General features: G+C 45.1%; 1 protein-coding gene across 18 annotated transcripts in view; it reads left to right on the forward strand.

Moving 5' to 3' along the window:
- LOC127591990 (R3H domain-containing protein 1) overlaps positions 1–25844 on the forward strand; it is a 58527-nt gene extending 32683 nt beyond the window's left edge. For 5 of the 18 annotated variants that reach the window (XM_052052347.1, XM_052052357.1, XM_052052366.1 and 2 more), the window contains 11 exons: positions 311–465; positions 1839–1949; positions 2556–3066; positions 4586–4740; positions 5096–5223; positions 13621–13709; positions 20146–20327; positions 21651–21798; positions 24150–24232; positions 24321–24423; positions 25200–25844. In XM_052052347.1, coding sequence (XP_051908307.1) covers positions 311–465; positions 1839–1949; positions 2556–3066; positions 4586–4740; positions 5096–5223; positions 13621–13709; positions 20146–20327; positions 21651–21798; positions 24150–24232; positions 24321–24423; positions 25200–25471 — 1937 coding nt within the window. In that variant the 3' untranslated portion in view covers positions 25472–25844. Of the gene's footprint in view, positions 1–310; positions 466–1838; positions 1950–2555; positions 3067–4585; positions 4741–5095; positions 5224–13620; positions 13710–20145; positions 20328–21650; positions 21799–24149; positions 24233–24320; positions 24437–25199 lie in introns of those variants that run through there. The other 13 variants (XM_052052408.1, XM_052052426.1, XM_052052418.1 and 10 more) reach the window with 12 other exon arrangements.
- The last annotated feature ends 904 nt before the right edge of the window (positions 25845–26748 follow it).

The following is a 26748-nucleotide window of genomic DNA, read 5'->3' on the forward strand; positions in this document are numbered from 1 at the left end:
ATTCATACACCACACTGCCCATAACAGGCCACGGTATGCACAGCATAACTAGTGTGCTCAACAAGGCACACAGCAGGGATAGTACAGGGGGATTAAGTTAATAATCACGCAACAGAGCAAATCGAAATATAGATTTTTATCGATTCATTTTTGCAGCCCGAATAGATTTAAAAAGAGCTAGCTTACAAAATGCTCCAAAAAAGTGTCTTACTGGTGTGTCTGTTTCAGGCGCAATTGTGTGTTTTTCATGACGCAGACTCTTGTGGCTTCTTTCACACGTTTCTTTTCTCTTTTGAATTTCTTCCGACAGGAAAACCTTTCATTCATTCTAATAGCAGTGCGGTAGTTTATAGTTCGGCCAGCATCGCAGCCCCTGCCAGCAGGGGCCGACATCAAGGGAAGTTGCTGCAACAGCCGACCTCCGCTGCAAGTCAACCACAGCACATCAATCACCTCCACTCGCAGGTCAGTGGGAATACACGTGTAAACAATTATTTTTTTCCAGTGCATCAAAGGGTGCCGTGATCTTGAAGTACGCAGGCTTAATAGAAACGCTTCTACTTTCCTAGCCCAAGCCACTTCATCCAGCTCTTCCGGGGTTATCCCGATACAATCCTAGCCAGCTAAGTGGTTGGGTCGAAACACCCTTCTAAGGAAACTCATTTTGGCCATCTGTATTTGTGGTTTTTGTGACGATATACAGTGTAGATTCGGGTGAGAACGTAGGTCAAACAGTAAATTGTCAATTTGACTTTAGGCTCTGTCTTCCACATGACAGACAGTCCTCATCACTGTAGATGTTGCACCAATCCATCTGTCGATCTCCCGCTCTTCCCTCACTTGTGAACAAGATACTTTTCCAGTGAGGGTCTCCACGCTTTAACGACTGAGAACCACGGTTGTAGATTTGCAGGTACCAGCAAAAGTTAAATATTGCGGCTTGATGCGGCCAATGGAACCACATCATGTGCAAAACGCAGAGACCCAATTCCAAGGGCACCAAACCAGACCTCCTTCAATGCCAGATCTCTGCTGAGGGGAAAAAGCTTGGTTCAATGTTCCATGACCAAAAAGAAAACCACACGGTTACCTCTGAATCTGAGGTTTTGACTTCCAGCCCAACCCTCCGCTCCGGAACCCTTAATAGACCTTAAGAAGGACGCTGAGGAGTGCATGAACATTTTTTCAAAAAGGGTAACCATCTCCCTGATGTGATGATCCAGAAGCACTCTTTCTGATGTCCACACGATGTTGCAGAGATGCGTTAACTAAGACCAGTCACAAGGTCCACAGCCTTCAGGAACTCTGGGCGAATCAAATCTAAACCTGCATCCTTCCAAAGAACTTTTTGACCACATAGATGACCTCAAATCAAGAGATTGGAGAGCCCAGCTCAGGGTCCCCCGGCTTTGTTTCCCCTTCGAAAGACAAGTCTGTGGAATTGAGGTCTTCAAACTATTCTCCCCATCGACTCACAACTTCCTGAATTGAGGACCATCCCCACTACAGTATTTAGTGTTGATGGTGGACTGCGCTCTACTCCCGACCTGTTAGATGGTTGACCAGAATTATGTTGAAGCCGTACAGGAGACATTCTCTATGAGCTCCCTGAACTGGATTTTTTCCTAGCATCCAGCAAAAGCCATTCCTCTTTGCAGTAGAAGTCTCCTCTAAGTCTGCCAATATGGTCATTGTAAATGGAAGTTGTCATTTTACATGGAGATTGACGGAGATCGGGTGGGGGGTAGTGCAGGTCCTTGGCAAGTGGTCAAATGACATCAATGCCAGGCTTCCATTCACCTGATCTCAACTGTTTTCATTTTTCCTTGTCTCTTCAGCCATTGTGTCATCCATTCCAGCCGTCCTCAGAGCCTGCTCAGAACCCAACAGTCTCGTACCATCTTCCTCCTCTGTTCCCGCCAGTCTGTGACAACCAACAGTACACTGTGGTAGACAACTGATTTTACAGTTCATTATTCTTTCTCTGCTGATTAAAAATCAGTTATTTTTCGATGTTCTTTGCTGTTTTAGTCAGTCACCTTGAACATTGTTGAAAACTAATGTATTGGAAAGTAAAATCCGGAAAGAGCCGATAGCCCCATTTCTGACCTGGTTTTAGTTTATCTTGTGGTTTTTGCAACTAATTATGATTGTCGAAAGCTGCATTAATATTTAATTCATCACCAGATGTTAGTGCTGAATAATACATGACTAAAAACATGACTTTTACCACATGTCAGAGTAGACTTTAGGTGTAATGGGGTATTGGTATGGATAGTTAAAATTCACTTTTGGCTCCTCTTGTCTCTGCAGACGGGGTTTTATTTAAACTCGGTATCTAAAATTAGTTTTACCCTTCTTGATTTAGCACTTGGCTTGTAGATAGTCTTAATTGGTAAAGCTGTATTCATCCATATGAATAATAAAAAAATAGTTCTCCCCAATAATCGACCTCGTTATGGTGTTAATGCTGCATTTAATGACCTCTTCTCAGTACCAACACGGGATTATTATTGTGGATGTACACATCAATTGATTTTAAATCTCTTTTCCAGCCTGAAAATCTCAACACCCAATTCAGTCACATGACATTGACGCAGCAGCCCAACAATGGAGCGCCGGCTGCAGATGGCCACCATTATGCAGCATTGTACCACCACCATTCCGCTCCGGTAGTGTTGCATGGAGCACCCCAGCAAGTTTCTAATTACGTGGTTGCGGGAACTCCAGGGATGCTCCAAGGCCAGCCTGTACCGCTTCCAACTCCAGGACCTCACCAAACCTACCCCAGCGGCATGACTGGTCATGCGGCTTTTCCTGGGTCCACTCTGAACCAGCCGGTCCAGCAGGTAGCTCAGCAGTTACTCAGTCAAATGGGATTCCACTTGTTCTTTTGCTTTGATGTTCTATTTGATCTTTTATGCTTCTCACAGGTATCTGCTTGCTATTGTTCATCAATCCACCATCCTACCTGCTCCAGCCAGCAGCAGCAGCAGCACTACCGCCCGCCTGTAAACTATTTGCCGCATAACGGCCTTCACACCCAAACCCTGTCCCAGCAGCAAGGTAGCAATTCTCACACTCAAGTATCATTTTACAATAGGGCACATAATTGCATTCTCTTCCTGTCCTTTGTGTTTTTGAATCCAGATTCCTCTGCAGGATTGCTCGAACACTCTTACTTTCTGTGCCCTTCTGTAGGAGCGTCTGTTCTGTCACCTCCTTGCTGCCGCCAGCTCATATTCGCGCGCACACAAACACACACACAAACACATACATACACATACAAATGTGCACACATGTTCTATATGTGACTACAGCAGCGTTTCCCTACTCGCTTCATTAATTGGACACGCTCAGATGCCATACAACAGCAAATGAAATAAATTATTTCTAAGTGAAAAATAACTTGTGTCCCTGATGTCTTTATAATCACTGCAAGGAAAAGCAGCCACTGCAAGATGTATGTGCTAAAGCCTAAATAGTGCAGGCACAGAACCCTTACTTGCATATAGGGTAGAAAAGAGAATCCCCTTGAATATCTTAGCATATGTTTAATCATTTTTACACCCTCTCTCAGCCTCGTTATTCGATCTAAGAGGAAAACTGATGAGAGGCGGGATGCGGGGCCGGGACGCTGTCTGAGAGGCCTCTATGAATCTCACAGTGAACCGGTCTCTTTTTCAGCCCCTCAGTCCTCACCTGCAGGCCATGCCGCTGATGGTACCGTATAAATCGACAACGGGAATGTGAAATCAGTCTTTAACTCAGATTAGTGGAAGGATTCAATCCCTCCGCCGCAAACTGGCATCCCTCAAAAACAGCGAGGCGATAGTCAGCCATTATCTGCGTCTGAGGAAACACAATCATCCACTGCCTGCTGAAATGGAATAAATCTGGTGCATTTAAAATTGCGGTCATTTCATGCTCGGTTTGTATGGGAAAGTGGGAGGCGGGTGGATAAAAATAACCATCTCCTTGCTTCTCAGTGCTTTCATTGTTTCATTGTACTTTTCTCCCAGGAGGCGTACTGCTGACACCTTCACAAAAGGATGTCCTCTCTTTTGTCGCTTGCAGCACCTCACGTGTGTCACTGAGGACTGCATTTCCAAATGTCTTGCCTTGTCACCTTGACATTGTCCCCCTCTGGCCAGGAGCCAGCGCCACCATTTCATGCCATTTGAGAATATGGCCTGCTAGTCTGATTGCCTGGGTGGTTTGGGCACTACTAAGAAATTGATGCTTTGTTTTTTTCTCCTCTCAACCTTAATTTGGTCACTCATGTTGCTTTTTCAGGCCGCTGCAGGCTAACTCCGACATATTGACTTTCTCATTTACCCCAAGTGCCTACACCTTGATTTGCTGTAACAGCTCAACTGACTGCACAGCTGAAATCTCAGTCTGTTTTTCCCCCAACTGATGCACTGCATGATTCTTGTTGATGATTGTTTATCCTGAAAAGACCCTATTAGCCAGAGCTCAGTCTCTGTGGCCAAGCATTTGAATCCCCAATTTGACTCCACTGCTCCGTCCTCGCCACTTCTTGGAGTGTGGCCTGAGTGCTTTGCCTTTTGTTGTTTGTCAGTGCACCAGCCTGTGATGTCAAGCCCAGCATCCTACCAGACTATAGTGGGCATGCAGCCAACACTCAACTTTGCTCTCACCGGTGTCCAACAAAGCAATATAAGCAGCCAGATGCAAGGCATGATGGTCCAGTACTCCCCAATGCAGTCTTACCAGGTATGTAAATACACCGGTCTGCCACAACGTTATGTGACCTCTTACACCATGAGATACAATTGAAGAGAGACTGACTTTACAAAGATAGTAGAGTTTTTAGTTTGATAATCTGTCAATATAATTTTGTAGCCAGCTGGTGCAGATCAGTATCAGTTCATACATCGTTTTGTGCAAATGAAAGTGTCTACACGGAAGACACGAGATTGACTGACGAAGAAAGTGAGGAACCGAAAACAGCCGAAAATTGATTTTAGAAGATACTCCACATATTTGTTCTCAACATTAAGAATCTACACAGAGCAATGTAGAGCGAGTCTTTGTTGCTCTACTAACGCATTTCATTGGTCCATCGCAGGTTTCCTTGCCACAACATGCAGGGCCGATGTTAGTGTCATCATGCCAACCAGGACAAGGTGCAGTGGCAGTCTCTGGCGTCCAGCCTTACTACAGCCTTCTCCCTGCTCCAAACCAGCACACCATGAGGTAGAGCCTTAAAACTTGCGGACATTCTTGTCTTGGCAATTGCCCTAATGTACAGGATGTAAATTCTGGGCCGAAGAAAATGAGGATGTGGCTTGTCAAGAGGAGAAAAAAAATTACCTTTTAGTTTAAATCAGTTACCATTTTGATTTTAAAGAATGTGTCTTATATATACAGTACTCACATAAAGTTAGGGGCATTTGGCTTTTGGGTGAAATTTATGGTCAATGTAAAAAATTCACACTACAGTGATATCATGAAAGTAAAAGGATGCGCTCATGATTTCCTCATCTCAAACAGTAAATTGAAACAGAAGTTAACAACAATGGTGGGTACACCGCGACAAAAAATTTCAACAACTCTATAACTCGTCTTGTGCCCTTGAGTATCAGTTACAGCTTGACAACGACGCCTCACGTTGTTCAAAAGTCGACTTATTGTTTGCTGAGGCATGGCATCCCGCTCTTTTTGAGGGGCATCTCCCAGATCATTGAGGTTCTGGGTTGCAGATTTTCGAGCCTCGACAGGGCGAATTAGCAGATCCCACAGGTTTTCAATAGGATTTAGGTCTGGAGAAAGTGCAGGCCATTCCATTTGAGGTACACCAGTCTCCAACAGCCGTTCCCTGATGTTGTGACTTCGATGAGCTGGAGCATTGTTGTCCATGAAGATGAAGCTAGGCCCTGTTATTTATGTAAGGATACAATCACTCGACGAGTAATACTATTCAGGTAATATGGGCTTGTCACAAAGTGTAGGGCAGATCTGTACCGACTGGACGCACCAGCCCACACTGTAACACCGCCACCACCAAAAGCTCGTCTGGTGACAACAGTGGCTGATGCGTAGGGCTCTCCTTGACATCTCCAACATTGTTGCCGGCCATCATTTCTGCTCAATGGTAATCGACTTTGATCAGAGAACAGCACTGAGGTCCACTGGTCGCAGTGTAATGCTCCCTGGTCCATGCAAGACGATAACCCCTGTGCCCGATGGGATGGCCAGGTACCCTTGCAGGTCGTCTAGCACGCACACCATGCTGATGTACTGTAAATGGTTTTGAATGGTCTGTTGTGACCCACTGGTGCCTCTCACTTCCCTTAAACATGCCTGGAGTTGAGTGGCATTCATCGTCCTGTTTCTCAGGGCATTGTTCACAATGTAGCGGTCATCAGCATAGGATGTGGCCAAAGGACGCCCACCTCTTCATCTTTCTGTGACTCTTCCAGTCTCTCTGTATCTCTGTTGCAACCTGATGACACCCTGTGACACGCTAAGCTCAGTGGCCACTTCCGTCTGATAACGTCCTGTTTGAAGCATTACAATGGCAAGGAACTGTCCATTGTTAGATGTCGTCTTGGTCTCATGCTGTCAAGACGTGAACATCATGAGGAGGACAACTGTAAACAGCAGTTCTAATTGAACCAGGACATTTATTGGTCAATTCAAGGATCATACGCCTGTTGTGAAGTTTGCCATTAAGCATCTGTTAGAGAACAGCAACTTGTGTGGAAAGTACAGAAACATTTAACAGTTGGACATATGTCACATTAAGGTCACCTGGAAAGGTTTCAATACATTTTAGGCTCGTCCTGCAATTTCATCCAAAAGACAAGTATCTCTAACCGTGTGTGTGTGTGTGTATGTTATATACTGTGTATATATACAGTGTATGTATGTGTGTATATATATATATATATATATATATATATATATATAATTAGAGCTGTCAGTTTAGCGCGTTTTTATTGGCATTAATTTAAATGAATTTTAACGGGATTCAATTTTTTCTCGCGAGATTAACGCGGCACACGTCACAAGCGGATATTATGTTGGTCTATAAAATACACCAGAACAAAACAACAAGCGCGCTGCAGAAGTCCACGCCCATGTCTGTTTTGCCAGCCACGGCAGCACGAGACACCGAAAAAGGATACTTAAAGAGTTTATGAATGGAAAGTGTACTTTTAAAAAGTTGCCAGATTGCTCCACTGACAAGATCAAAGTTACCTGTTCTTCTCTCTCTGCGTATCATACAGGTATACGATGTGTGACACTGACGCGATTGTTACTTGTTTGGAACTATTTTGTGTGGAAGGTTATAGCGTTCCGTGTCCTATAAATAGAGCGGGTGGAGCTTCTCTGTGTTCGTCTGACAGTGACGGTGCGCAGAGGCGGTGACATGACAACGAAAGTTCAGCGGTGCAGTGGTAGCGACCTAGCGAAAATAAAACGTCTCCAGTGTTGTCATCGAACCAAGTGTAGTCATCCGAAATGAGGTAGACGCAAAAACCGTAGAGAGACTTCCGCGCAAGAAGTACCAACATAATCAACATAGCCTGACTTTGTTAGGGGGAGTGAAACCCCCCTCTTACAGAATGGTTTGCCCCAGCAGCACGGGGGAATGGGTGCGCTTGTTTGTACGGCCGGCAGTTTTGAATACAGCGGCACATAACGAACACTGGTGTCCGGGGTCTCGTTATTCTCCAACAAACATACAGAAACAGACTGCTGTGTTCAAAGCAAACTTGAGAAAAACGAAGTATGCAACCATGGTTTAAATCCACTATAGGCTGAGTACTAGTGTACCGTATTTTCACGACTATTCGACCCACCGTACTAATGGCCGCAGTTTTACAGTGGTAAAACATACGCTTAAACATACGGCAGTCCAAGATGGCGCCGGGCAATGGCGACATGGTGCTACGCTGTGCAATAATTTGGCTTTTATTTTCTGTTATCTGGACTAAATCGTGTCAGTGTTTTCACTATACTAGGGAGGATTTACTCAAGCATCGATACAGTTCTGGTGAGTTGCCTCACTTTGCCCTAGAAGCTCGTATTTTGATCGAGGAAATCCTGTCCGAGTCTCCAGAACCCAGCCAGTCTACTCGTAGAATACGACCCGTTAGCCGGCGGAGGCGGGGATCGAGAGGGGGTGCGCTGGTGAAACTCCGGAAACGTAATTCCCGTGCCCCTCTACCGAGCATCATGCTGGCAAACGTGCAATCGCTGCGGTACAAGATGGACGAGCTAATCAGCCTCATGGACTCGCGACAGGACTTCAGAACATGTAACGTTTTTTGTATCACCGAAACCTGGTTAGAGTCAAAGATACCCGACGCCGCTGTTACACCCCCCGGATTCGCCTTGTTCAGATTCGATCGTGAATTTGACCAGGTCAACAAAAGCAAGGCCGGTGGTGTGTGCTTTTTGATCAACGAGTCCTGGTGCACCGATACAAAGGTTATTTCTAGGTCGTGTACTCCGGAACTTGAATGCCTCACCATTCGCTGCCGTCCCTTCTATTTACCACGAGAGTTCCCTTCAATTCTACTGACAGTTGTCTACAGCGAACCCAAAGCCGACACCAAGAAGGCAATGAACCAGCTCGCTGACGTCATCGCGAACAATGAGACCGCGAATCCAGGGGCTATTTCTATCATTGCCGGCGACTTTAATCAATGTAATCTCCGTAAAACTCTTCCAAAGTTCTACCAGCACGTGACTTGCCCAACTCGGGGGCCGAATACCCTCGATCACTGCTACACCACGATAAAGGACGCCTATCAGTCACTGCGACGTGCCCCCCTCGGTACCTCTGACCATGCCTGTGTCCACCTCATCCCGACGTACAAATCTCAATTCAAGCGTGAGAAACCATTCAAGAGGACAGTCCGGCAGTGGACGTCCGATGCCATTGATCGACTCCGTGGATGTTTTGAATGCACGGACTGGGATGTGTTCCTAGAAAATGCGACCCTGGATGAGTGTACCGAGGCGGTGACTGATTACGTCACATTCTGCGAGGATTTATGCCTCCCCATCAAGGAAGTGACCGCTTATCCGAATCAGAAACCCTGGTTTGGCGGTGCCCTCAGGCGCGAATCACGTGCTCGTCAAACAGCCTTTCAGTCTGGAGATGCGGCCGCGTACAAATCATCAAAGTATCGGTTCAAGTCCGCCGTCAAAACCGCCAAACGCGACTACGCCAGGAAACTCGAGGATTCCCTCGAGTCTACAAATAGTCGCGACCTCTGGCGGGGAGTGCGGAAAATAGCGCCGTACAAGTCTGGCGGCAACAAGAACTCTGATCCTGACGACCCAACTCTACCTGATGAGCTGAACAGGTTCTACAGCCGGTTTGAAAAGTCAATGCCAAAGCCTAATACCAGCGATGAACCCGAAGATCCTGATCGTCTGAAGATTTCTACTACTGACACCGTGAAGCAGTTTAAACGCGCAAACGTCCATAAAGCGACGGGTCCCGACAAAGTCTCGAACCGTCTCCTCAAGATGTGCGCACAGCAACTCGGTGGAATCTACACAGAAATCTTCAACTGGTCACTTCGTCTTTGCAAAGTTCCTGCACTTTTCAAAGCATCTGTCATCATTCCCGTACCAAAACGCTCGCCGATAACTACTCTAAACGACTTCCGCCCAGTGGCTCTGACTTCAAATGTCATGAAGTCTTTCGAACGCCTAGTGAAGGATGTTCTCCAGTCGTTACTACCTCGTTCTATGGACCCGTACCAGTTTGCCTACAAGGCGAACCGGTCAGTAGATGACGCTGTGTCTATAGCGCTTGAGAAAGTGTACCGACATCTTCACAAGAGTACTCCGACCTACTGCCGACTTCTTTTCATAGACTTTAGTTCCGCCTTCAACACAATTCTTCCGTCCAAGCTTTTTACAAAACTTCTAAATTTAGGACTTCCGCTGAACTTGTGTCACTGGATTTATGACTTTCTTTGTCTGAGACCGCAGGTTGTTAAAGTCGGCTCCTCAGTGTCCAGTGAACTAATTCTGAGTACAGGCGCTCCACAGGGATGCTGCCTGTCTCCCCTTCTGTATTCCCTGATGACACATGATTGCGTGGCCTCATTTACTGATTGTCACTTCTTTAAATTTGCCGACGACATCACCGTTGCTGGGTTCATTGTGGCCAGTGAGCGCGACTACCGCCGCCAGGTCGACGAACTGGTGATGTGGTGCACCGAGAACAATCTCGAGCTCAATGTCTCGAAGACGAAGGAAGTAATCGTCGACTTCCGTCAGGACAATCCGAAGAAACCCTTGGCTCCTCTGGAGCCGATGGTTATCAACGGCACGGACGTCGAAATCGTTGAAACCTTCAAGTTCCTGGGGATTCACATCTCTAGTGACTTGACCTGGTCGGCGCATGTCGGCCACTGTGTAGCAAAAGCTCAGCAACGCATGTTCTTTCTGCGACGCTTGAGGAGCTTCGGGGTCGGCCAGCGCATTCTGACAAAATTCTACCGGGCGGTGATCGAGAGCGTTTTATCGCTCTCGATCACGGTCTGGTTTGGTCGTGCAACGGTCGACGACCGGCGCTTGCTCGAGCGAGTCGTTAAAACCGCTTCCAGAATTATCGGTCATGATGTAACGTCTTTGGACGAGATTTATGTTCAGCGCTCACTGCGGAGAGCTCATTCAATCACACAAGATGACTCTCAACCTGCTAACGAATTTTTTGAAGAACTTCCATCCGGTAGAAGATACAGATCGATACTTGGTAAAACTAGTCGCCATCGCGAAAGTTTTTTCCCTAATGCAGTCCGTCTTCTGAACAAAGATTTAAGCACAGAGTGTTTTAAGCATTGACTAGTCCAGTAATGTACTGTTTGATCCTAGCAATTTATGCATGCGTCCGCACCTGTTGAATTCTGTTATGTGTATACATATATAGCTAATAAATGATGATGATGATTATGAGGCATGCATGCATGCTAACACGTTCGCTAACACGTTAGCTTGAAGCACACACTGAAGCTCGAAGCTAAAACATGTTTTTAAAAAGGCAACGAAAGCAGAACTGAGTTCGGGTGTATTTTATTTAGCCATCGTACAATGTTCTCACGTTTTTCGATCAATCATCACCCAGAAATCCATCAAAGTCCTCATCCTCTGTATCAGAAGCAGAGGACTGCACATCTCAGTTGTCATTGAATGCATCACATGCTAGTGTGAGTTGCTACGCATTGCCGAGCGGAAAGAAGGAGTAGCAACAGCAAAGTGAACATTTCTCTCGTGTGAAGCTTTGCCACATTTGAAAGTAAAGAACAGAGCGAAGCATGGTGGCAGCGCGTTTGTGTAGAACGAATTGAACAATTGTGCAAGTACCGTAATCCATCAAAAACGCCGCGTTCCCTCTCGTTGTTGCGTATTGTGGCGTAACTCGCCAAGCGCTCCCTCTCACTCTTTGTAAAGTTGTGTTTGCCACCGATCATCCATTGTTCCCATGCCGTTCGCAACTTTACTTTGAACCGGGCAGTTGTGTTTGCCACCAATCATCCATTGTTCCCATGCCGTTCGCAACTTTACTTTGAACGCCCTGTTGATGCCAATGTCCAGCGGTTGGAGTTCTTTAGTCAAGCCTCCGCGAATAACGGCAAGCTCAGAGTTCATTTGCTTGACTTGTTTTTTCACCGCTGCTGTGAGATGGGCACGCATGCCAAAAGCATAACCGGTGGCTTTAAGTTTGAACTGAGCTTCGTAGGCTTGTCTTTTTGTCGAATTTATTTTCAGGGGTTCTTAGAAACCAAAACCGGAGTTGTTTTGCAACAATGCACATTGCCACACTCTATACAAGTGTTGGTACTGGCTTGAGGCGTCCCTTTAGCGTCCACTTACACGCCCACCCTTCACCACTGGCAGACTAGCTTGCCTGTCCTCTCTCTCCCTCTCTCTCTCTCTCTCTCTCTCCCCCTCTCCATATATGTATATATACACGCCCACCCTTCCCTGATTGGCCGACTTCTTTCCCGCATGCCTGGCCACAGTCACTTCCACCTTTTCTCTATATAAACAGCGTGTCGGCTGTCAGTCAGATTTTGGATCTCAGCGCATATAAAGGACGCTCCGCACCATAAGGCGTCCTGTCCATTTTGGAGAAAATTTAAGACTTTTAATGGCGCCTATAGTCGTGAAAATATGGTACCTTAGATGTGCACTTTATAATGTTATATTGCTCTGTTTTGATTTCATTAAAAAAGCTGTTAAAGCAGTTGTTGTGTGACAAAAATTTTTTCACTTTTGTCGATGGACAGTAATATTGTGTGAGAGATTATGTGTGAACAACTGCTCCAAGTGAAAAATGTTCATGTAAAATTGAAATTATTTCAGTAAATATTTGCATTTGGCACATAGAAAACTGATTCATGATTCCAAGTTGATGAGAGCATTAAAATGGGGAAAAATAGGACAACAAATGTAAATTGAACAAATGTAAATTCAGAAACGATAAAAAATGTGTGAGCAATCACGATTAATTTTTTTGTTCATTTGAGTTAATTATGACAGTTGCATTTTTAATTAGATTAAATATTTTAATAGTTTGACAGCTCTAATATATATATATATAATCAAAAATCATCCTGCTAAAATTGTGTGCTTTAGTTTATGTTCAGTTGTTCAGTATATCAAAACAAGCAACGATTTTTTTTCCCCCTGCTGTCAAAAATATATATATTTGTAGTTAACGCTGCCCCTCACTCTGAAAGGGAATTCATATTTGTAGACGCAGCATGCCTAATAAGTGAATCCGCTAAGCACATACTCTTCAAGATAGCATTACCCAAATACTTAGTGTGCCACATCTTGTGAAACTGATGATTGTCGACTGAGAGACAGCTACCAATTGCTTTTTGGCCATTTTTCTCCTTGGTTTCGTACTCATGGAGTCGTGTGGCATGCCAGGCTCTCGTTATAGCAAATTGATGGAAATAGTTCAAAGAAAGCAAACCACGTAATTAGTTTCTGGCTCCACGGATCCAATCATTCTGGAAATTAGCGATTGTAACACCTTTGGGACCATTATACGTGCCGGTAGTATCTGTGGCAAAACTGAAAGACAGCCAGGCGAAATCTTGGATAGGTCACATTGTCATTGTTTCAGGTGTGAAATTAGGGAGTTTTTAGCAGGACAGTCTGTGCTAGAATGATTTATGCAGCAGCACCTTAACCACTGCGCGGCTTCGCCCATAAGGGCCGCCTGTCCACCTGCAGTCTGTGTTTCGCCAGCTGTACACCAGTCCCCACAGGCAGGCTGCTTACAGAGCCGAGCGCCTGCTTTGCACAAAGATTTACGTTCACTTTCTAATTTAATACACCAGCTGTAATGTTGGGCTTGCACAACTCCTTCTGGGTGCCAGGTTGCTTCAACACATTTTTACTACTTTTTCCTCTGAACTGTCTTGCCGTGACGAGATCAACTATGTACGGGTGTTCGACATTTTAGAATTGATGGAGGCATATTTTAAGGAAATATATCACCCTTCATCACATATCCAACATGTCCTCAACATACGGTCGATTTCAGTTCAGTTTAAATGATGATGATGACGATGCGATGTTTACTGTGAACATCTTCCTACACAGTTCCACTGTGAGTTTCCTGCCCTCCCCAATGATGGAGCAGCTCAATTTCCCTCAGAACTCATCCTCCTGTGTTGCACAGCAAAACACAGGTTAGTAGTACAGAGCAAAGGTACAATTTTCAACTGAAATTCGTGAGTGACATCACGCCAAATGCCATTAAAGTCACTTCTGAATATGAGCTGATGGAGTATCTGTTTTGATCTCAGCGGCACATTTGAGGTGTGATTATTACAAATTAATTTGACTGGTACTGATGTAACTTGAAGGAAGAAAAGTTGTATATCTTTGTTTTGTATCCGCCTCTATGGAGAGCCCCTTCACAGTACCATATTTTCCGCATTAAAAGGTGCACAGAAAAGTTTTCTATTTTCTTAAAAGCTCACAACGCGCCTTAAAATCAGGTGCGCCTTGTGTATGGTCATTACGGTAATACATCGACCCTAAAATGGCTCCTTGTTGGAGACATGCTTACAATGTTAGATCTTGCTGTTGGTTCAGTGAACTGTGTCGCTGCTTTATTAAATACGTTTTTGTTGCAACTCCGAAAAAAAAGGAGAGCTGTGGTGTTGTTTTTGTAAAACGCACACTTTATTAATGGTGTTCACAGTCTCAACAAATACAGGTACGTTTTTCCGTCTCCATGCCTTCTCTTCTTCCTCGACCCGAGGCGTTCATGACCGCCTCTGAAAAACAAACACTTCTGAGACAGTCCAGTTTCCTACATGTTACATGACTTCTGATTGTTCTGTTGGAAGTTTACTGTTGGTACGCTTAAGGAAACGCTTAAGGAAATGCCAACGGGGGGGCTCTAGAATTTATTTTGTGATGTCCTCGCTTGATTTTTTTGTTCTGATGCATTATTGTGAATTTTCGTAGATGCATTGTAGATTGCGTCTTATAATCCAGTGCATCCAAGATATGAAAAAAAAATTAAAAATTTGGCCCATTCATTGAAGGTGTACCTCATAATCCAGTGCGCCTTTTCGCGCGGAAAATACGGTAATCACTTTTCTCTGATGTGTAAATAAACACTCAATGTTTTTCTTCATAGCCATAATCTAGACCACTGCTTCTGAACCTTTTTTCAATGATGTACACCTTGTGAAATATATATATATTTTCTGTCATTAAACCATTAATTGAAATCATCCAAACTGGTTATTGTCATGAAGGTCGCTGGTATTCTGGAGCCTATCCCAGCTGACTTTGGGCGGAAGGTGGACTATACCCTGAACTGGTTTTCCGCCACTCGCAGCGCACATACAGAGACCAATAACGACTTGCACCCACATCCACACTGTCACTGAGGCTCCGTCAAGCAGGGCGCATTTGACCTTGGGGAAACATGCTTTGTATTGTTGTGATTTTTTTATTTTATTTATTTATTTATTTTTAACTATCGTAGAATAAAGTGTAGTTGCAACTCCACTACGTCAGGGGGGCAGTGGCGCTCTCATTGGCATAGTGTGTGCACGGAGCATTCAAAGGGAGGAAATATGACAAAGCACTGTGACTAGGGTGGGAGACGAGGGAAGACCGGTGTCAGGTTAAAGTTTCTTAAATATTGTGCTCCTGAGTTAATGTTGGTGATCAGTTTGAATGCATTATTTATTGATCTCATGTCATTTTATTTTTCAATATCGTATGGTTTAACATGGGCAGTCAAAAGTTTAATTAAGGATTTAATTTTATTTTTGAATTTCAGATGCACTTTAAATATTTTCTGTTCCAGTTAATACAGCTATTCTTTGTTCTAAATTGGTCCATATTTTCATCCATCCATCCATCCATCCATCCATCCATCCATCCATCATCTACCGCTTATCCGGGGCCGGGTCGCGAGGGCAACAGCTTTAGCAGGGAATCCCAGACTTCCCTCTCCCTAGCTACTTCTTCCAGCTCTCCCCGGGGGATCCCGAGTCGTTCCCAGGCAAGCTGGGTGACATAGTCTCTCCAGCGTGTCCTGGGTCTTCCTCGGGGTCTCCTCCCGGTGGGACATGACCGGAACACCTCACCGAGGAGGCGCTCAGGAGGCATCCGAATCAGATGCCCAAGCCACCTCATCTGGCTCCTCTCGATGTGGAGGAGAAGCGGCTCGACTCTGAGCCCCTCCCGGATGACTGAGCTTCTCACCTTATCTCTAAGGGAGAGCCCGGACACCCTGCAGAGAAAACTCATTTCAGCCGCTTGTATCCGGGATCTCGTTCTTTCGGTCATGACCCATAGCTCGTGACCATAGGTGAGGGTTGGGACGTAGATCGACCGGTAAATTGAGAGCTTCGCCCTTTGGCTCAGCTCCTTTGTCACCACGACAGACCGATACAACGTCCGCATCACAGCAGACGCTGCACCGATCCGCCTGTCGATCTCCCGCTCCCTCCTACCCCCACTCGTGAACAAGACCCCAAGATACTTGAACTCCTCCACTTGGGGTAAGATCTCCTCCTCGACCCGTAGGGGGCACTCCACCCTTTTCCGACTGAGGACCATGGTTTCAGATTTGGAGGTGCTGATTTTCATCCCAACCGCTTCACACTCGGCTGCGAAACGCTCCAGTGAGAGTTGGAGAGCCCCGTTTGAAGGAGCCAACAGCACCACATCATCCGCAAAAAGCAGGGATGCAATACTGAGGCCCCCAAAACGGACCCCCTCAACGCTTCGGCTGCGCCTAGAAATTCTGTCCATAAAGGTTATGAACAGAATCGGCGACAAAGGGCAGCCTTGGCGGAGTCCTACCCCCCACTGGAAACGATTCCGACTTACTGCCGGCAATGCGAACCAAACTCTGACATCGGTGGTATAGTGACCGAACAGCCCGTATCAGGGGGTTCGGTACCCCATACCCACGAAGCACCCCCCACAGAACTCCCCGAGGGACACGGTCAAACGCCTTCTCCAAGTCCACAAAACACATGTAGACTGGTTGGGCGAATTCCCACATGCCCTCAAGGACCCTGCTAAGGGTGTAGAGCTGGTCCACTGTTCCACGGCCGGGACGAAAACCACACTGCTCCTCCTCAATCTGAGGCTCGACTTCCTGACGGACCCTCCTCTCCAGCACCCCTGAATAGACCTTACCAGGGAGGCTGAGGAGTGTGATCCCTCTGTAGTTGGAACACACCCTCCGGTCCCCCTTTTTAAAAAGAGGGACTACCACTCCGGTCTGCCAATCCAGAGGCACTCTCCCTGTTGACCACGCGATGTTGCAGAGGCGTGTCAACCAGGACAGCCCCACAACATCCAGAGCCTTGAGGAACTCCGGGCGGATCTCATCCACCCCTGGGGCCTTGCCACCGAGGAGCTTTTTAACCACATCGGTGACTTCAACCACAGAGATAGGAGAGCCCACCTCAGAGTCCCCAGGCTCTGCTTCCTCCAAGGAAGGCGTGTTGGTGGAGTTGAGGAGGTCTTCGAAGTACTCTGCCCACCGGTTCACAACGTCCCGAGTCGAAGTCAGCAGCGCCCCATCCCCACTGTACACAGTGTTAGTGGTGCACTGCTTCCCCCTCCTGAGACGTCGGATGGTGGACCAGAATTTCCTTGAAGCCGTCCGGAAGTCGGCTTCCATGGCCTCACCGAACTCTTCCCACGCTCGGGTTTTTGCCTCGGCGACCACCGAAGCCGCGGTCCGCTTGGCCAGTCGATACCCGTCAACTGCCTCTGGGGTCCCACAGGCCAGAAAGGCTCGATCGGACTCCTTCTTCAGCTTGACGGCATCCCTTACTGCTGGTGTCCACCAGCGAGTACGGGGATTGCCGCCACGACAGGCACCAACCACCTTACGGCCACAACTCAGATTGGCCGCCTCAACAATAGAGGCACGGAACATGGTCCACTCGGACTCAATGTCCCCCGTCTCCCCCGGAACATGGGAAAAGCTCTGTCGGAGGTGGGAGTTGAAACTCCTTCTGACAGGGGATTCCGCCAGACGCTCCCAACAAACCCTCACTATACGTTTGGGTCTGCCAGGACGGACCGGCATCTTCCCCCACCATCGGAGCCTACTCACCACCAGGTGGTGATCAGTTGACAGCTCCGCCCCTCTCTTCACCCGAGTGTCCAGAACATGCGGCCGCAAATCCGATGATACAACTACAAAGTCGATCATTGAACTGCGGCCTAGGGTGTCCTGGTGCCAAGTGCACATATGGACACCCTTATGTTTGAACAAGGTGTTCGTTATGGACAATCCGTGACGAGCACAGAAGTCCAATAACAAAACACCACTCGGGTTTTGATCGGGGGGGCCGTTCCTCCCAATCACGCCCCTCCAGGTATCACTGTCATTGCCCACGTGAGCATTGAAGTCCCCCAGCAGAACAATGGAGTCCCCAGCAGGAGTACTCTCCAGCACACCCTCCAAGGACTCCAAAAAGGGTGGGTATGCTGAGCTGCTGTTTGGTGCATATGCACAAACAACAGTCAGGACCCGTCCACCCACCCGAAGGCGGAGGGAGGCAACCCTCTCGTCTACCGGTGTGAACCCCAATGTACAGGCACTGAGCCGGGGGGCAATGAGTATGCCCACACCTGCTCTGCGCCTCTCACCGTGAGCAACTCCAGAGTGGAAGAGAGTCCAACCCCTCTCGAGAGAACTGGTACCAGAACCCAGGCTGTGTGTGGAGGCAAGTCCGACTATATCCAGTCGGAAATTCTCTGCCTCACACACCAGCTCGGGCTCCTTCCCTGCCAGAGAGGTGACATTCCATGTCCCAAGAGCTAGCTTCTGCAGCCGAGGATCGGACCGCCAGGGTCCCCGCCTTTGGCTGCCGCCCAGCTCACATTGCACCCGACCCCTTTGGCCCCTCTCATGGGTGGTGAGCCCATGGGAATGGTCCATATTTTGTTCTTTTTTTATTCTCTTATACGTTAATAAAGATGCAGAGGTGTACTTATAACAATTTAATAGACGAATGATACTATTTATATCCGCGCTGGGGGGTGGGGGGCTGCGCGAGATGTTTTCTTCAGGGGGGAGCATGACAGAAAATAATTGAGAAGCACTGCAACTACACCATCAGTGACTAAATAAAAAAAACTGCTTAAAAAAAGGTTTTAAAAATCATAATGTATCTAATAATTCAAAAGAAGACGAACTACATTACTGAACTCTCAGCAACGATGATTGCATTGTTGCACTGAACTGAATGTTTTTGGGTTTTGTGAGACACTGGGACTTGTGCTTGACTGAGGTACTTGTCATTCTTGGTCGCAGGGAGGCAGCTGCTGTGATCAAGCTCTTTATTTTTAACTGATGCTACTTTTTGAATATATTTTAGAATCTCACACACCCCCAAATGTGCTTCCACTTACCCCCAGGCGTAAGCATACCCCGTTTGAGAACCACTGATCTTGGCACTTTTAATGACACTCCACATATTGTATGCAAAAAATGAAGAAGCGCTGTTGTTTGAGCTGTTGGTAACAATGATGCTGTAGGAACAACAAAAGAAAACTCCAGTAAATCTAACTCTGTTACTTTCATAGCACCTCCATAAATTCAACAGCTAATTTGTGTATTTCTCACACAATGTGTATTTTGTTGGTAATAAAATACGACTTCACCAGCAAGAACGCGCATTTAATGTGTTCGTTTTAAATGTGCATACTGTTGGTCAGACAAAGAGGCTTAATATAAAGGTGTTTGCATGTACCCTACAGAGGCTCAAGTGCGTAGGTCTCTTCTCAAATGCCCTTTATTATTCATGTGTGAATGTTGAGGGGCACAATGGTGGGAGCCATCATTTCAATCCATCATTAATGAGGTCAGTTGAAGGTCACATGACGGCCTTACCTCAAGCATCTCCGGTAATCACTTTTAATTGGCTCATTCAGGGATGGAAGTAATCGAGATATTAATTCTGTAAGCTCTGCCGTGCCTTCTATTATTAGTTGATTAATAATTTTTTAAAAAGCAATCAATCAATATTGGCATTTGAAATGGGATTTTTCACCTGTTGTTAACCGAGTGTAAACAGAATTTTCCAAGTATTGAATGGAATTGTGTAGCGCTTTTGATGTGGGAGCAGCAGAAGGAGGCTCCTCTTATTTTTTTTAATTGCCCCCCCCCCCCTCCAGTCCCATCAGTCACATTCACGCAGCACAAACTAATTAGGTAATTGGATCTTCCGGATCATCACAGAAGATTTAGCAGGAAGAGAACAACTCAATTATAGCCCCTATGGATGTGCCTTTATAATCGAGGCACTTAAAATCTAATTGCCGAGCAGCTAATAGTGCTGTTTTCATGGGTGGGGTGTGTAGGTGAATCAAACTGCTGTGGAAAAGCGCTTTTGAGCAAACACACATTTGCGCAAAAAATAAACTCCAATCCAAATGCATTAATGAGGTTATGTAATGGGCTGTGTTCGTTTAAAAAAACTGTAAACATTATGCTGAAAATCTGCTTACCAGCCACACAGAATTAGATCTTATCATGACTGCTTGTCCCGATTTGCATTTTTTCCAAGCGCATATTTCTACCGACTGCCTGTTTTTTTCCTGTTTCCTTTTAATCGTGTGCAGGGTTGTTGCCCCCGGCCCCCGGCAGCGGTATGGTGATGCTGCAAATGGCAGCTCCCCCCTGCCAGCAGCCCCCGGCGTCCTCCGCCTGCCAACAGAAGCAACCCAGCCACAAACACCTGGGCCCCGAGCGCCAGCGCACCCGCCGACCGACTGATCACCCGCTGCCTCCTGACAACATGCAGGTACTAACGCTGCATGAGTTCATCAGTAGCATGAAAACACATCTTTGTTCAAAAAATAAAAGAGGCATTTGGTTCTGATAAGGCGCTAAATTTATTTTGCCTCAATGAGCCAGACTTTACCTTATGCTTCTAAAGTACACCGAGGTGTTTGAAAAGTGTATGTTTAAAGCTACAAAGTACTTGAAAAATAGCCTACGGTGATACCTGTGGTCAGGGGTGAGTTTAAGTGACCGAATCACGTCGCAAAATATTGTTACCAAAACACGATATAAGCATGCATGGCATTAAAGATGAGGGAGAGGCATTTTGGAGGACGAATGCCATTATTACTAAAGCAAGAAACAATGGTTACCTTCAACTTCCGACATCAACTCCACCACTTCTCCTTTCTTTGCTGCTGTCTGTCGATCAGCTAACTGTTCCCCTCATACATGCTACTCTGAACTTCCCCCAAAAATCCATTTCTGGGTTGAAACAAGCCAGCCGGAAGCAGAGTTGGTTCACCTAGTCTCATATCAATGTTTTTCATGAAACGTGCGCCAGAATTTGTAATTATGTGGTACATTGTCCTGCCTCGTAAAATCGGTCTTAATTGTGCATTTTAAGATCAACCAATCAGGAGGATAAACCTAGATGAACCAATTGGAGGACAGAAAAATGTCGAAATCACTCTGAGGAATCGTGAAGAAGGCACCGAGATTTAAATTCAAAATCTGGTTAAAAAAATGAAACGGCATTTTCAGTGGAGAGTGGATGTGGTTGATGCCAGCACTCGGGATTCTGATAGTGTGGAGCAAATTACAGTCTGGGATTCCCGTGACCTGCGGGATTTCCGAGAAAAATGTCATCCTCTAGTATTTGGTAGTATCTCACAGGTGAAATTAGTGACATATTATCTGAAGGATGTATATTTTTGTATAGTGAACACTAAGTGTTGTTTGTTTTTGTTTTTTATAACTCACACACACACAAAAGTAGGGTTAGTGTGTGCGTGTGCGTGCGCGCGCGCGTATATACATGAAGGAATAATTGTATGTACCTTATATGTAGCTGTTTTGAGGATTAATGGATTCTGGCATAAATGGCATTTATATAATTTAAAATTGGAATAATTGTTACAATGGTAAATTAAGTTCCAGGTTTGGGAACAAATGAAACTGTATTTTGTTTGTCGGAATGGGCAGAAAATAAGGAAAACATAAAAGCATGAGCTAGTAATTGCACTTTAGTGTTGAGCTGTTGATGCATTTGTTCATCTTTGAATGAAAACGTTTGTGTTTCTCCCCATTGTTGTTGACTGCACCACTGGTATGTTGCGTGTAGAGCAGCCTGCTTTCACCTCCGGCGCTCACATCCTCGTCGAGACCGCCGCCCAATATCAAGGGCCTCCCAACAGGCATCTCGTCCATCCCCGTCGTTACCCACCAGCACCAACTGCAGCTCCCTACAGACTTCTGCCATAGTGGGCCAGGTCAGCAAGTGCACAAGCATGAAAAATGCTATTATTGGACAGTTTGGTGGGATGAAATAACTTGAATTCTTTGGTTGAAATCCACATGGACTGCTCTGGATAATGAAGCAGCTGTGCAAGTCAGGTTCACAAATGTCCTGTCGGGTCTCACCACTCAAAAATGAATCGAGGATTGTGAGAAGTTCGATCAATAAAGAAATGACATCATCAGAACAGAAAGCTACGGCCACAATTATCAATAAGAGGCTGATGAATAGTAGCTAAACTTGCGAATGAATGTGCTGACTATTCCACCGCTTGACCAAAAAAAAATTTTTTTTTATTGTTAAATTCCCATTTATTCTTTAACCAAGCATTAATTGTAAATTACATTTATTTTAAAAAAATCTATTAGGATATGATTTTACTGCTGCTGGAAATTTTCAGCAATCCATAGTTTTATGCTGTGCTATACTTATGTGGTCATATAACATTACTAATGTGCTGGTCGATATGAAAAAAAAATCTTAAATTACGATATTGGTCATTTTATATCACGATGATGACACACTACAATATATTTTCTGGTATTATAGAAGAAGTTGTACAACACCCTATCCCCGCTTATGTTTTCCCACTTTATTTTGAAGTCACATTCAACAGACTCGTATCAAAAGAGAAACGCATTCAGTAATGCTGCTACAAAAAGATATCAGATGTAACCAGAAACGAAGAAGTCTACATATTTTTGCACGAATGTACTGTACATATTAAATAGGAGGCATGAAAACTGTCTTAGAGAAATTGAAAAATATATATTTTTAAAAGAGCTTTACTCGTATCATTTTAAGAACATTTCTTTTGAAGATCTCACAAGTCGAAATGAAAACTTAGTTCTGTGTTTTGAAAACTAATCACATTTGTAATACATGCATTTACTTGCATCCATTTTCTTCATCGCTAATCTTCAACATTAATATACATTTAATGTTCTAGGCCACTCCTCCAGGTTGATGTACGAGACACTAACATTTGCTGTTTCGTTGAGTGTGAAACATTATTTTGTACTCATTTACTCTCCGGACACTTATTAAATTGCCAGCTATTTTGCTGATCAACTTTGGATATGCGCCACGTTGACGTGGTTCCAGCGAGACCTTTGTGAAGTGTACTCAGTCACCCAAGCACTTTTAATTCCTGTCTTTAACGATGACATTACGTTGGCTTCTCTGGTTTTCCCTCTGTTAATTACTCCTCGTAATCCCTTCGCAAGGACGATACTTGTAAGAAGTGTTGCTCATTCGCCTCCTTGGAGGCAAGTTGATGGAGGCTGTGACTACTGACTAAGGAGCGAAACCGCAACGAGTTTAGCAGGCAGTAATAACCAGCCGCAGTCCGTTCCTTAACTTGTTATCGCGAGCCGCTGTGGCATCTCTCCTCGACCTGCCAACGACCCCGCTTCAGGATACGTAAGCAGCCTGGGGAAGCTTTTTGGGATGGTCTCTGCAATTCTATTATTTGAAAAATAAATAAATGAAGACAACTCAGTAAAGGTCTTCATGATTCTCATTGACTTTTTGATTTAATTTTGCACCGTATATTTTTTTGAGTATGGTGTATGATTCACTTCTCTGTATAGTTGGTTGGTTGACCACCTGGTGGCGGCGGTCCGGCCTAAGATTGAAAAGTGAAAGGTTTTTGCCCATCAAATCAAGTCATAATTGATGTCTAATTTATGCGCACTTGGCAGCAAATAACAAATGGCGACAACACGAAAAGGTGACATGATAAAATGTTATAGATCGTCTTTGAGCTATATGTTGTCATATTGCCCAGCTCTACTAATGTAATAAGTGCTACTCACGGGCTTATTCTTTATCCTCTGCAAAGAACTAATAATGCTGCCATGCCAAGAAGCCGAGAAAGCTCCTGAGCCTCGCACACATTTTTTCTACAGTAATTTAACTGTTCAAAATCACAGATTCACTGGAGTCTATCTCAGCTGACCCAGTGAAAGGCGACCCAAGACTGGTCACCGGTCAGTCGCAGGACATGAAATTACGGCATTCTGTTTTTAGTTATTTTTAGCACAATGTCCCAAGTTCTTTGGAATTCGGTTTGGATGGTATTATTTCTCTAAAAACCCTTCCTACATGTAATAAACGGTTTAACTCTTAAGTACAGAAATATTCCCGCAGCGCCAAAGGAGTACATCAAATGTGCTGTAAACCATTATTCTATGAGACGTTACACTCGTCCTTTTTTTTTGTTGTTGTTTTCACTCACTTCAATGTGACTTAGGGAAAAGACAGTCCAAATGAAAAAATGTTGGAAAAGCTCATGTCATGTCTAAATGGTGTCGGCATGTCTAGGTGAAGCCCATTACTCTCTCCTGGGCCAGCCTCTGCAGTTTAAGCCGCTCATCCGCACGACACACATGGTGACCAAACATCAGGTATGCTAATTGTCTCTTATTTCATCTTGAGACTGTCGGAGCCGCCCTGGCAGTCGGACAGATGTTTTCATGCATTTGCCTCCCACAGATATCCGTTCACAGTTACCCTTTCTCGTCAGGGTCCAATGGGAGTTTGGCGTGGTGGTCATGGAAGGAAGGCCGGCAGAAAATCTTTCCCATCAGATCACAGTGTAGGTGAAGCAGGTAATGTGAAATCCAGAGGGAGGCTTCAGTAATTTAACCCTGCAGTTATTTGGGATTTCTCGCAGGTCGCTGACCGATTTTTCTCTCACGGCGACCATATTAAAAACATAGATATACATTAAATTAGACTAAAACCTTTTCTCAAGGCCATGATATTCAAAATGGAAATGAACACTTATTGTTAGGCGTCATTAGAAAAGGAACAGCAAGAAGTGCCCCCCCACCCCCAAAAAAGTTCTTAACTGTATCTATTTTAGCTCCCTGTATACTGTAGAATATGTGCACATAAGCAGTAGAAATGACAACCAGGGCAGAATTTGCACCTGGCAGTAGAACCGGCAGCCCCCATGGATATGCGATGAATGAATTTGTGCTGATCATTTCAAATGGCATGTCAGTTTTTGTTTTTTCTTTTCCTTTTTTTTAAACGGGGGTGCACTCCCCGATGCATTTTGTACACTTTGCAGGTGTGCTCGTCAAATCTAGCTCATGCAATCAAGGAGACTGCCTGCTTGCAGCCCAGAGCGTTGCACATGCTTGGAGTGGTGCAGATGCTTTTTTTTTCCCCCCCTTTGTCTGACTGTCATTTTTGCCACTTTTTGAATACATAATCACGTACTGCAATTGCCTATTCCGCACACATTTTAAGCTGACATCGGCGGTGTATTGAAGCCTCCCCTGGTGCATGTCTGCTGCTTCTCTCCAGCCATGACAGTTGTTTTCTTTTCAAGCCGTGTTGCTGATGCTGTTGTGTATTTGTCAGCAGTGAGCAGTCCTCAAGAGGGGACCGGCACGACAGCCTCTCAAAATCTCCTGCCACAAATCTGCAAAAGACGTGAATTGACGCAGCGTCAGCCCTGGCTGTGCTACAGCCGAGACACTCCCAACCTAAAGCTGGCCTCGCTTTACTCTACCTGTGCCACGGCGCAACCAGACACATTGCATTACCACAGCAGCCCGCAGCCCCATTTTTACCTGGGAACTCATTCACCCAGACTTGGGTGCGGGGAGCTGTGCGACCAAACCGGCTCATAGCTGCTTAGTTGTTGGTGCATCAGTGGAACGCCATGTGGTTGAACCTCCAGCCTCTGCTGCCTCACTTTGGACTGTTTCAGCACCTCACATCCCAGACTGGCCAAACTCACATCAGTATAATTGTTTGAACAGTGAATGTTTTCTTGTGTTATTTTTTTCGGGGGTTTTCTCAATCCGACCAACTGTGCTGGTTGTAGATTGAGTACCGTGTTGTTCGTAAAGCATATTTTGACTTCATCTCAATTTGCTACCTTTTCTTATACCTAAGGTATATCGTAAGGTATCGTCTTTTCACAATTGCAAATGTTCTGACTGAGGAATTTGGGATTCATCCACCTGTTTGAAAGTTAATCACGCTTTTTTTTCTTTTTTATGAGCAGGTTTCTTCGTATGACAGAATAATGTCAAATTCAGCAACTTGTGAAAAATGAGAGTTAACACTCGTGATTGGAGCCGTCACCCAGCATCCACTCGCAATGAGAGCCCAAACAATCAACACTGGGTGTATAGCCACAGCATTTGCACAGTAGTGATGTGCAAGATCTGACTGGCGTTGAATGGCTGTAACCTCCATTTATATTTTATTGTAAACCTTTGTTGCACTCGACCAGGCCACTTCGATTGTTTTAATTCAACGCAAATTATATGCACACGAAAAATGCAAGTGTTTTTGGTACCTGGCTGTTTTGGGAGTGTGTTTGTGGGGGTGGGAGGTGGGGGGATTCCTGTTTGTGTGACACACGGGGGGGTGACTGTTTGTGTGTTTTGTGGTTGTTTAAACTAATAAACGTTTTCACTACACATGTTGATTCTTTTTTTTCCTTTTTGATTCAATTGACATTTCATCAATCACAGATTATTTCAGGAATGCACAGAACCTGTAACAATACTGAAGAATGACTATACGTTCCAATGATGTTTACAGAAACGTTTTGTAGAATTTTTTTTTGACAAAGTTGTATCCAATCCAATACTTCAAATAATTGCTACCCATTGGAAAGATAATGCTCAGATACTCCTCATAGCAAATATTTTTGCACATGTTGATTAGAGTCTCCCGAAGAAGAAATTGCTACAGTTTGCCAAATAGTTCACTGCTGTACTCAGCAATTCACTCACTTCCACTGGAGACTCAAGATAGAGTAGCAGGTGTTTTTTATTGTTATTTCATGGAAAATGCTGTCTGCACTAACGGCACGATGTAGCATTCACGTGTTGTCAATGGTGCCATTGTGTACATTTCATAGACTAATTGGTACTCTTGGGAACAATTTGGA

This window comes from Hippocampus zosterae, chromosome 2, assembly GCF_025434085.1.
Source record: "Hippocampus zosterae strain Florida chromosome 2, ASM2543408v3, whole genome shotgun sequence".
NCBI lineage: Eukaryota > Metazoa > Chordata > Actinopteri > Syngnathiformes > Syngnathidae > Hippocampus > Hippocampus zosterae.